Source organism: Dipodomys merriami, unplaced genomic scaffold (assembly GCF_024711535.1).
Source record: "Dipodomys merriami isolate MVZ:Mamm:240054 unplaced genomic scaffold, mDipMer1.0.p SCAF_156, whole genome shotgun sequence".
Classification (NCBI taxonomy): domain Eukaryota; kingdom Metazoa; phylum Chordata; class Mammalia; order Rodentia; family Heteromyidae; genus Dipodomys; species Dipodomys merriami.
Window position 1 is genome coordinate 393,934 of NW_027202893.1, and position 12,824 is coordinate 406,757.

General features: G+C 43.7%; 1 protein-coding gene across 2 annotated transcripts in view; it reads right to left on the bottom strand.

Moving 5' to 3' along the window:
* Positions 1–12,824, bottom strand: part of LOC138827444 (sushi domain-containing protein 4-like) — a 111,364-nt gene that overhangs the window by 19,714 nt on the left and 78,826 nt on the right. Inside the window, exons 4-5 of one of the 2 annotated variants that reach the window (XM_070022945.1) lie at positions 11,099–11,272; positions 7,493–7,681 (exon numbers count right to left, since the gene is read on the bottom strand). In XM_070022945.1, coding sequence (XP_069879046.1) covers positions 7,493–7,681; positions 11,099–11,272 — 363 coding nt within the window. The remainder of the gene's footprint in view (positions 1–7,492; positions 7,682–11,098; positions 11,273–12,824) is intronic. The other variant, XM_070022946.1, reaches the window with a different exon arrangement.

The window sequence follows — 12,824 nt, forward strand, 5'->3', positions numbered from 1 at the left end:
CTTCCGAGTGACAGCAGGATTTCCAGAGGGAGAAATCGTGGCAGGTGCCTCTTAGGCCAGGCGTCTCTTGTACCTGACTGTGTTTTGACTTGGGAACAAAGTACATTGCAAAATGCAGCTGGGAGACTGGGAGCCCTCCACATCTAAGCTGGCTTTTGAGTTTTGATCTCAAATTGGAACCTTTCAAGTTATTTCATATTTGGCCAAACAGGGTTCTTCAGTTTCTTAGTTTTTTCTACTTATGAAAGGATGAGATCTAAAAAGGACCTTTGGGCACCAGTGGGTTCCTAGAAAATCACACCGCCACCTTCTCTGTAATTGAATCCAATACTGTCTGATCAAACCTCTGTCTCCAACCATGTGAACTAGGGGATAAAGGGGAACAGGGCCATCACTTTGGGCATTCTGAGCTGGGGGAGTAGTTGGATTTAGAAACAAAAATTGCATGTGTTTTTTAGCTGTTTGGAGCTGTGTGTGTGTGTGTGTGTGTGTGTGTGTGTGTGTGTGTGTGTGTAAACCGGCCCTAGGGCTTGAACTCAAGCCCTGTGTGCTGTCTTTGAGCTTTTGTGCTAACGCTAGCACTCCACCACTTGAGCTTCAGCTCCACTTCTGGATTTGGGGTTGTTTAATTGGGGATAAGCATTTCATGGATTTTTCTGCCAGGCTGACTTTGGACCACAATCCTTAGATCTCAGCCTCCTGAGTAACTAGGGTTACAGTCATGAGCCACAAGTGCCCGGCTCTGGCTTTTAATGGGGTCACTTTTACTTATTTCTGGAAGAAATGCTAGTCATAAGGATGAGAAAGTCCCTGAGGATGGAAAAGTCATTGCCCAACTGATCACAGAGGAAGCTACTAATTCTGTTCAGGGAGTGCTGTAGACAGACAAATATACCAAATCCCAACCAGCTACAAGTGGCTCACCTACTTGCCTCTCCTAATACTTTCACAACCACGAACATGCCATTTTCTAGCTCCTTCTCGGTGGCCTCAGAGTAACAATCTCTACTACCATGGTCCTTGGACAACTGATAAATACAATATTATGAACTTAGCTCCATCTGCAGGTCAAAGCCCCAGAATGGCAGAAACCTGTATAACTTGTATAACTATGTGTTTTGGATCTTGTAAATTCCTCAGCATCTAGGAATAACAAATATTTACTGACTGGATACATGACTCTCAAAGGCATTTACTTAAACTAGCACAAAGCTCAGATCTTAGTATCTCTCTTTTCAAAGACTAATCTCACTGCCTGGTCCTTTTTCCATGTGATTGCCTCTCCCCTACTAATCTACTGCCTTTTAAAATCTACTGAAAGAAAGACTTCAGGCTGGAGATGAAAGTTCACTAATTTAACATGGAAACAGAGGAAAATCTTGAAGTGGACGGAACTACACCCAAGGATTACACATTCCACATGTGCTTCAAGCATCTGTTCTGACCCTGGTCATGTGACTCAGAGGTGTACAGTCAGGTGATCACTGCTTTTCTTAACTTACTCTTAGAGCAAGCTGCCATCATGAACTTCTCTAACTAGATACTTAGGGCCCTGCATTACTTTCAGGCCATTGGAAAGCCTGAATGGAAAGAGCACGTTCCATAGACCAAGAGGCTCTTGGATGGTTCTTCCTCCTATAGAGAAAGAGACCTGTTTTGCAGATACCATAGCCAGCATGTGTTGCAGCCCCAGCCACACCATGCCTTGGGGATTCTGGGCAGCTCATACCTCTGTTTCCTCAACTACCTCATATATTCAGGCTTCCTCCTCTGCAGCTACCCACTTCGTGGTGAGGTCACTGGCTGTCTTACGCCTCTCAGTGTCTTTCCACATTCCTGACTCTAAACCTTGAGGCCAGCGCCCTCCATACACTAAGGTGCAATGCCTAGGCTCATGAGCGCTGCAGAGCTTCAGAACGCACAATCCTTTTATATGATTGAGGTTCAGATGCTCTCTTCCTACTGTTCAAAAAGAGACAGAAAATATATGACTGTTTGGTCTTTGGGGACAATAAACAAAAATGCCAGAAATCCCTGGGTAAAAATTTCACTTTACAATTGCAATATTACCTACTGAAACTGCCCTTCCATGTCTTCCAAAAAGACATCTCTCCTCTGCAACTTTTTTCACAGTTGTGGTATGTGTATGTGTCTGCTATTTGTAATGATGCTATTCTCTAGGCAGAGTGATTTGTCTTCTTCTTCTCCCCATTAGACTCTAACCTCTGAGCTGGGCACCAGTGGCTCACGTCTGTAATCCTAGCTACTCAGGAGGCTGAGATCTGAGAATCATGGTTCAAAGCCTGCCCGATCAGAAAAGTCTGTGAGACTCTTATCTCCAATAAACCATTAGAAAACCGGAAGTGGAGCTGTGGCTCAAGCAGTAGAGTGCTTGCCTTGAGCTGAAGAGTTGAGGAACAGTGCCCAGGCCCAGAGTTCAAGCCCCACGACCGACAAAAAAAAAATAGACTCTAACCTCTGTAAAGTAGCAAATTATGTTCTTTGTTTTTCTTTGCAATTTCCTGGGGTCTACTCCAGTGTTTCTCTGGGCCTAGCAGTTGTTCAATAAACACTGCTGGCAAAGGAAATGGATTTCTTGGCATTTAGAAATGAAAGATTCCTTGCACTCATTATCAAAAGTTCCTGGTGTTCTGGATTCTGTGTGTGTGTGTGTGTGTGTGTGTGTGTGTGTGTGTGTGTGTGTGTGTGTGTGTGTGTGTGTGTGTGTGTGTGTGTGTGTGTGTGTGTGTGTGTATGTGTGTGCATAAAAAAGACACTGACAAAGATGAGAGCCTCAAAGGCCATGACAGCATAAGGAAGAAAAGAATTTAGCTATGCCAAGGTCAGGAAAAACACTTGGGCCCAGAGAAAAACAAGCCAAAACACAAGGATCTATGGAGCATCTTCCAAGGCCCGAAATTTTGATGTCAAAGGCTTTAGTCGATGAGGCATGCTTCAGGATGTGCTCACTTGCAATAGCTCCTTGAAATGCACAGCCCACATCTACATATTAGTCCTTGGAACTCTTGCCACCTTTGTTGGCACTTGTCAGTCTGTCTTTTCAAATGGCCAGCTCCTCATGAAGCCAGATCTAGATGATGGGATTGTTCATAAGTGGGTGTGACAGCCGTCACTCAAACATTGGTTTTCTATTCCACCAAGGAGAGGAGGTACCATGCAGCAGGAAGATCCTTGCACTGAGCTAGAGGGTGTGGACAGGTCATGTCATCCTTTAAGGTGAGAGTGTCTCTGTCTGTACAAGGAGGCCACAATATCTGCCCGATTCATTAGCCGAAGTGAGGTTCCCTAGAACTGTGAACCAATGAGCACTGGCCAATGAGCTAGTGGCCACCCCATGGCCAGCAGGGCCATGCTCTGACCTTCCAATCTCCTACAACAGGGGTTCTTCAAGGAGGACAGCTAGACTGGACAGACACATTCCTTCCTACACAACAAGCCTTTGAAACTTTTTTGACTCTTTAAAAATGACTATGAAAATACCAAACTGTTTCCCTCCCACTGGAATGTAATCAGAACAACTCATTAGGTGATGCACCTGGGTGATTAAGATCCACACCTTTGAAGTGACAATATCCACACTCAAGTTCCAGCCCCCTTAGGTATGAGTGCGCGGGTAGGTTACTAAGCTTTCAGAATCCCAGTTGGCTCATCAACATGATGGGACAGACAGCAGACAAGGCACATTATGAGGATCAAATGACACTTTGGTAAGATCCTGACACATAAATAGCCAGCCAGTCTGATGTCAGTCAACACTTCTAATCAATACTCGCATCTCTTCCATTATCAGCTTGGGGAATCCAAGCTTCTTTGTCACAGAAGACTAGAAAAAGAGTTAAGGGTTGGTGGGGGGAGGTCTGCAGTGACATGTACCCTAAGAGTGACAGGTCCACTGACAGTTGATAGTAAGATAGGAAAGGGATAAGAAGCCCATTGAGAAAGATTTCCACTGAGCCGCTGTCCACACAGTCCCTTGCTTGTGGACTCAGAACACTCATAACATGGAAAAGCCCCTATCAGCAGATGATTCTACAGCACAGTGCAAAATGTCCACTGCGTTTTCTTGAAGAAATCACAAATTCAGAAAATAATTTGAGTCAAGGAGGAGAAAGTGTAGACGACACATTAAAGGGATACATTTCCTCAGGACGGTTCATCTATGCTGGATATCTTACAATAAGATTACATCAACAAGGACCTGATATTTAAAAAGAAGATATAAGATTAAAGTAACAACAACAGACACAATTGGAAAACGTTCTCAAGAATCTTTGCTTCTTCTTTTAACTCGTTGCATCCTTTGTTTTCTAAAGATGCAGAGTCTCATTCTGTTGTCCAGGCCAGTCTCTAACTCCAGTGTTCAACTGATCGTCCTGCTTCAGCCTGCCAAGGATCTGTGACTATGAGCATATAGCACCACTCAGGCTTACTTTAGCCCAGTTTCTGTCTAGTCTTGAGAAAAGTAATTCTTTAATTTACTCTGGGCCTCTCCATTTGGAATCATGGCTTTTGTACATTTAGATAGTGTTTCCTTGAAATGGTTCAAAAACTAATTCTATCAGATAACATATTGAAAGTAAAACTGTAAATATTATTTTTATAAAACTGAGGCACTCAGGAGACACTCTGTTGAAAATGAACTATACAATATGTGGGTGGAGATGGGAGGCAAAAATTGGGAGAGAGTGAAGGAAGGCGTGACATTGTCCAAAAAGAAATGTACTTATTACCTGACTTACAAAGTGGTAACCCCTCTGTACATTTTCTTTATAATAACAATAAATTTAAAAAGATAGAAAAAAAACAGAGGAAACTGGAAAGTGGCTCATATCCTTGGAGGCTAAGAGCAAGAGGACTGAGGTTTAAGGCCAGCCCAGGCAGGAAATCTGACTCCTTCTCAACAAATAGCAGGGTAGAGTGTCATATGCCTGATACCTCAAAGCCACATGGGAAACAGGGATTGAGAGGATCTCAGTACCAGACCAGGCCCAAGCAGAAAAGTGTCTCCATAGAGGAGAGCCAGTGATAAAGAGAAGCCTAAAACTAGAGGATCATGGCTCAGATACATGCCCGAGTGGGAAATGATACCCTATTCTAAAAATAACCAGTAAATCAAACCAGGACTAGAGATGTGGATCAATGGTGTTGTTCTAGCCTTCCAAACCTAAGGCCCTGAGTTCAGTCCCCTGGTCTAATATTGCCAAAAAAAAACCCCAAAACAATAAATGACAAGAAAACACTCCCCTTCCCCCGCCCCCCAAAACAAAAACAAAGCCTCCAAGTAACAACAATAAATGTGAAGGACGAAAACACTTAGTGGCCTTAACAGCCTAGGTTTTCAGCATCTTTCCTTGGCCGGAGCCAACTGGTAGCAGTAAAAGAGCATGGTAAGTGAAGGGACTCATTTCTCAGCAGCTTACTCATCCAACGCTCTCTGTTTAAAACCTCACACCACTGCCTCTGGAAGATAGATTTGCTTTACATCTTATCCATATCATATTCTGGACCCCATAGAAACAATTTTCCAAATCCCCCAAATAAAGATGATCAGAACCTGACCGCTTGAAACAAAGTCCAAACAAATTTGAAAAGATTTTTAAAGTGATCATTTTAAATGGTTAAAAATCATCATGATAATGGCATCTTTAAACTGCCCTCTATCTGATTTTAGAGCAGGAAGAACACCAGGCAAACTAGGAAAGTAGCCCCTTTCGGTAGACATGTACCTTGGCCTATTATTGGTGTCTAGAAAATGGAAAGACTATCTCCATTGGAAACAAAGGGGGTAATCTTGGCCCTCCAGGTTAGGATGGCCAGATTTAGCAAACAAAGATTCATACGCAGTTCTACTTGACTTTCAAATAAAGCATATTATTATTATTGTTGTTGTTATTATTACCACAAGTTCCATGCAATATTTAGAACAAGCTCCTATTGGAAAAGTACTTGCTATCTGAAATCCATGTTTAATTGATGTCCCATATTTAAGCTAACAGCTTTACTCTTGGCTCCAGTCACCCGGGGAAATTGGGATGGGTAGTAAGTTGGGGGTCAGTGAAGGTATGGCTATCTTAGGAGTATGACAAAACTTACAGCACAAACCTGGTGTCATCCCTCCCTCTCCTCTCCCTTTTTCCCTCTCCCCTCTCTCCCTCCCTCTTCTTTCCCAACTTTCTCTGAGGAGGTTCATTGGCTCAGGCCAAGCTCATTCCAGGCCACTTAGAAACCAATGCTTTTTTCAATTCCTCTGATCATCACCTGCATGACATACTTTCCTCCTTGGTCTCCTACATCAGAGCTGCTTTAAACTTGTGAGATTCACTTCTACATTCTATTGTTTCTTCCCCAAGCAAGGCTGTAAATAGGTTTGGAAGGGTTCTCTAAAATTGTTTTTTTAATTTACTTTTATTGCAATTTTTTATTAGCATACTAGGAGGGCTCTTGATTAAAGTCCCCCCTCACTTTTTCCACAGACAATCCTCCCTGCAAGTATTCATATGCCAAGAAGCACAGAAGGCCTTATTTCCAACTCAAAGAAAAGAGAAGGCTGAATCTTGTGTCTGACTTGCCTACTACAGAAGAGTTTATGGGCTCCACCCCCAGATACTGCCTTGATGCTGGCAATGGATTCTGTCCCCCTCACTGACTCAGACCTCTGATTAGTGGTCTTTAGTGAGCCAACTTTATAACCATACAGATTTCATAAAAACAAGGAAGAAGAGCTCTGGCTCTCAGGCTTCCAAGGATGTGCTTGCAGTGAAACATTTACAGCTAAGCTATAAAATGCATGGAGATATGGAAGAGACATTGACACAACAATAAAACGAGGAGTGAGATTAACGATGCCATAATGCAATCTGTTTTCATTTGGCGCAGAGAAAATTAAGTTTTGAAGCATTTCATTTAACTTTGCAATATTTTGCAGCTTAACCTTTGATACTTGCAACCATTTGTGTGTGTGTGTGTGTGTGTGTGTGTGTGTGTATGTGAATAATGGGGCTTGAACTCAGAGCCTAGGCACTGTCCATTTGCTTTTTTTTCCACTCAAAACTAGTGCTCTAACACCTGAGCTATAGCTCCATTTCTGGCCTTTTTCTGGTTAACTGAAGGGTCTCATGGATTTTTCTGTTCAACTGAAGAGTCTCATGGTCTTTTCTGCTCAGGTAGACTTTACCATGATCCTCAGATCTCAGTCTCCTGAGTAGCTAGGATTACAAGTATGAGGCACAGACACCTGGCCTACAAGGTTTTCTTTTATCTGCTGTCTACTTCTTTAAGCCTCAGGATGGGGAAAGCAAATTTTGCATGTAGTTCGTATGGCTTTGTGGCAAATGATCTCTTCTGTGGACAGAGACACGGAAAGATTACTCCAAGAACTAAAGCTATTGCTGGCCCTAACTTGTAGCATCGCCTATCAAAAATCTACTTCAGAGCTATTAAATATAACTTCCTAAAGGCTAAGATGTGTTACCTTCCAGAGCAAGGCACCGGGGTGGGCTGGATGACCAGATAAGGTTGTGTAAGCACTCAAGATACTCGGACCCCTCAAGTTTAAATCCAGGGAAGCAGCGATAGGCAATCACAGTCCCCACCGGGAAGGAGGTCTGGAACTCCGAGATGTTCACATAGCCATTGGAAGAGGCTAGAGGTCTCAGGCAGCCTGGGAAGCATAAAAGAAAGAGGAAAGGTTTCACTTGGTCATCTTAGTGCATTCAAAAGTCAAATGGAACACTGGAAGTCTTCAGGATTGCCTCATGGCTCCGAGGAGGGAAACACCTTGGTCTCTAGGCTTAGTTTCCATCTTCAAACTGGCTTATTACATTTAGGAGGCAAAGGTTTGCTTGTATGTTTGCAAATGTCACTGAGAGGGTTAAATAAGGAGTCCAGAAGTAGAGCTGAGGAGGGGATGTGTTTGTGATGAGGACTGGCAAATACAGATTGTGTGTATATCCTAGGTACAATGGCAAATGACTGAACCCTTCCCAGAGCTGACTTTGCCAAATACTGAGAATGTCTTGAAGGAATCTTAGGCACATTTCTTCCATGGACACCTCAGTATATGACGTCTGGAAATCAGAGTGAGTGAGATTAAGTGAGGCAGAGAGGGCAGAACTTAGAGTCACTCATTTTCCTGGTCTGCAGTAGCTAGCGTGCCACTACTGTGCCCTGAGGCACAGAGCTCTCCAATCCCAGCTGACCCTGTCTACTCTTGAACCAATCAATGCTCAGGACAAACTAGATCTGAATAAGTAGAGGAGCTCAACCATCTTTTTAAGAGACTCATACGTCCTTACATGTTTTTGATCTGAAAAGTGGCAATGTTCATGGCAAAAGTGAAATTGGGGTGGGAATCTGGAACTCCTAGGAAGAAGTTACAGCTCTAAGCTACTTGCATAGATAAACTGGTATCTCCCAAATAAACACTGACTGATCCATCGTAAGCAGCAGGCATCTGAACACTGCTTTCCAAAATATAAACGTTCCCACAAAAAATGCCCACCCCAATAGGCCTTCTAGCAGCTTCCTACGCCCAGGAGATGGCAGGGGTTAAAATTTGTGCAGCTAAGCAGAGCTGAGAGGAAAAGGTAGGTTGTTCACTCTTTGCTGGAGATAGTCCATCCTACATATAATAGGAGAAAATGGGCTTCAACTCAATAGTTCAATGGGATTTCCATTTGCACTTCTAGATAATAGAGAGAAGCTTCCTCAGGATTCAGCCCCTGGATCTATAGGTGCAAATAAAAGTTACAGAATGAAATGTCACTCTAAGGGCCAATTAATTCCTGCAGGGGGCTCAGCCAGGTGTCAGGCTGTCAAAGGCAACTCGGATGTCTCATTCCTTGTGCTATGCCAGAGGAGCAGCAGTGACAGCTGGCAGAACACCTGTATAGCAAGAGGCAAAGTGGGGTGGTGGGGTGGTGGTCACAATACAGGCCAGGGCATCTCCTCTGTGAGATGGAGGGCTCTGAGGAGAAATGAGCACAGGGTATGTGTGTATTGTTTGAAGAGGCACATCTCTCAAATGTAGCCATCTAGGCACTAAGGGTTCTATCCAGTGGTAGAGCACTTGCCTAGCATATATGAGGATCTGGGTTCAATCAGGAGAACAGAGAGAGAGAGAGGGAGAAGAGAGAGAAAGAGAGAGAGAGAGAGAGAGAGAGAGAGAGAGAGAGAGAGAGAGAGAGAGAGAGAGAGAGAGAGAGAGAGAGAGAGAGAGAGACTGCAGGGGAAAGGAGGAAGGGAAGGGAGGGAGGAAGAAAAAGAGGGAGAGGGAAAGGAAGATGGAGAAAAAGATGGAGAGAAGTCAGCCAGTTCTTTGGTTGCTGCAAAGTTCTACCTCATGGCTTAAAACAGGATTTGTGAAATGGGTGATAAGGCAAGCCAGACAGAGCAATGGGAAAACAGGTATTTGAACTCCTTAAACTGACATCCCAAGAGATCAACCACCATGGGATGTTCAAAAATTATTGGGGGGGAAAAACTCTTAAGGAAGCCCAGTGTATTTAAATGACACAAAAGGAAATAAAAAGGGTGAAAGGGAAAGAGCAAGGATATATGGGAAAAAGGTAAGAAAAGAAGTAGTGGGAGCCAAGGTGATTTTCTTCGCCATTACTCTGATAGTGCCAGAGACCTGGAACGAATCAGTGGTTAATAAAGTTTATTCAAATAAGGAGATCAATCTAGGAGCCAGCGGCTTCTTTTGTAGACAGTCTCAGAATGTGTAAATAAATCCGAGTCTCCTTTAGAAATGAAATACAAGACAGGCTAGCAGCACAGGCGGCTGTGGGGGAAAGGCAGGGCAAGGAGTGTGATGGTCAGGCTATGTCTGTTTTCCCAATTCTGCAGCCCGTGTTCCTTCACGGGGTCATGACTCTTAAGCTCCCATGTAAGAAAACAATTTATTTCTGATGATGGGGCACACAAAGTAATACCAGAGCCTGCCAGTTGTGATTTCCAAGCACAAAGTTAACATTTGTCTCAACTTGAACATGCCAAGGTTTTGGAAGCAAATGAGATTGCTCTCCTTCTCCCTCACAGAATGAATTATGCATTGCATTCTCAGTCCTTCAGTTCAAATCTCAGGCCAAAAAAATAAAATGAGAATTAATGTGAACTGGAGGGCTTATTTGCACAAACAAGGAGAGATCTCTATATGGCTAGGGCAAATCTTTCAAATCTGAAAGGATAGATATTCACCATAGGGTGAATATCTGAATTTGTTTTTCTGCTTTCTATGCTTTAAAAAATGGCTAGTTTTGGAAGTGGTGCTGTGGCTTAAGTGGTAGAATGCTCACCTTGAGCTGAAAAGCTCAGGGTCAGCATCCAGGCCTGGAGTTCAAGCCCCACAACCGACCCCTCCCCCCCAAAAAAGCTAGTTTTTTTAAAGAGAAAATAGTGCCTGTCAGATGGGATTTTCTATATTCTCACTGAAATAAAGGAAAGCACTCTGTTATTGCCATTACATATATAATGAGCTATATAATGGTTCATCATTGTGTTCAGAGCCCAGATTATATCTCATAGTCCTTAAAACTACCTTTCACTTACTTACAAACACAAGCAACATGCTAAAAAGGAAGGTATATGGAGCCATGACTGTAATCCTAACTGGATCTGAAGATCCAGGTTTGAAGCCAGACTGGGCAGGAAATCTGAGACTCTTACATCCAATTAACCACCCAAAAGCCAGAAGTGGGGCTGTGACTCAAGTGGTAGAGTGTCAGCTTTGAGAAGAAAGAAAAGCCAAGGGACAGTGCCTAGTCTGTGAATTTAAGCTCTGAGTCCAAGGGCTGAACTGAGGGCTGAGTTCAAGCCCAAGTACTGGCACAGAATGTGTGTGTGTGTGTGTGTGTGTGTGTGTGTGTGTGTGTGTGTGTGTGTGTGTGTGTGTGTGTGTGTGTGTGAAGCTGAGTCACTACAGGGATTTAGATGGAGATTCCACGAGCAGAGACATGGCAGTCCCCAGGAAGATATGGGAGGACTCACATGGAATAGATGCTCTTCTATTTCTATTATGCTGCTCTAGACACGATGCAGTCCAGATAGAACAGCTGACAAGTGCAGCTCTGTCCCATACCTTGACAGATGGGCAGATTATCCCACGACCCATCATCGCGACATAATGAAACCGTGTTGTACAGGTCAGGGTACCGAATCTTGAATCCTTCATGACAGGTGATGATTAACTTATCTCCATGTCTGTATGTCTTGTTATGAATCTCAGCATCTTCAATTTGAGGGATACGGCAATCTGCAATCAGGTTAAAGGTATATATTATGTTAGTTTGGGAATTTAAAATGGTTAACAGCTTCACAAGAAAGCTCATGTTTTCAGTCCTTATCTTGACTCATACAAAAAGTTGATGCAAGGTATCTTACCCATCATTAGGCTCAGATGCCAGGAATAGGCAACACAGCCTGAGTCACAGAGAGATGCAACTCAGAGTTGACACGCAGAGGGAAGTTTATTTCCTGCCTATGATACTTCTGTACAGCTGGTCTTAAGAATAATTATGGCAATAAATGAAGATAGGAGTCAGGGCTGAACCTGAACTATCTATCTGGTTATACACTGTTGTGGATGGTACCTAACACAACACAGTCTGTCTGTTAGACCTGGCCAACCCCCTAGCAAGCAGAGGTCAAGCTGTGGCTGTGTTGGCTTTCAGCATCTTCTGTCTATTTTATGTGCTTTTGAATGTCTAATGAATGGAGCAGCACATACTCTTATCAATCGCTCAAAGGCTTAGAGCACCCAGCTGCACTGCCTTCTAAAAGTAGGGTAGAGCAGAGTGCACAGATGCGGGGTGGGGGGTGGGGGCAGGGCAGCAGCTCCTTGCAGCTAAGTAGGGATCCAGTCCTTGCTACCCCCCCTCCCCTCACTGCCTCTTCTAAGTCACATTGATCATAATGTATCTCTCTCCATTTCTTATGAATACATCTCTACTTAGTGTTTCCGATTTTATGCATTTTTTTCAGAGATGGGGATCGAACCCAGGGCCTTGAGCCCACTAAGCAAGTGCTCGGCCACTGAGCTATACTCCCATCCCCACTAATGTTTCTGATTTTAGATGCACATATATTTGTTAGTCTGACCTATGGGTAGATTAGGTTTCAGACATGGACTCTTAATTTTTTTTTAAAAAGGAAAATTCTAAGGACAGCATGTTGTCGATCACAAGAAACTCCCCCCATAAATTCCTGAATCGCCTTAAAGATAATGATTCCTCAGTCATTCCCCACTACACAGAACCTATGATACTGTTGAAATAGCATCAGTAGGAGTTCTGACCTTTAAGTGGTTCTCAGGTGTGGTCTATCAGTGCTGAGGCACTGGACCCTGGAAGCTCTGACTGGGATGACAGGAAGAAAGAAGCCATGGCTGACAGGGTGGCTCTGGTGGCTGCAGACTTTGGTTGCTTTGAAGGAAGGGAACAATGCTAGGGATACGGGGTTTGGGCTACATTGACCAGGAACAGTGGGGAATGATACGATTGACTCTAGAAAACAGGATGTGAACAATGAGAAAGATGAACAGAAAGTGAGAGGGGAGGGCCTGGCAGCTGGAGAGAAGGAGTGTGGGCTATCCATTGTAAGGGTCATCTTAAGTCAAATGCCTGGAAGCCTGAGATGACTTTGTTACCACCATTAGTTTGAGAGCAAGACTGGTGCCATCCACTCCCTGTAACATTGTTTCCAGACTTAGGCACAAACCTGTCAAAGAGGAAATGCAAAGGGAGCCATCTGAATTTCTGCCTGAGAGCCCTAAGAGTACTCAGGAGCCTGGTTAACTGGCTCTCCAC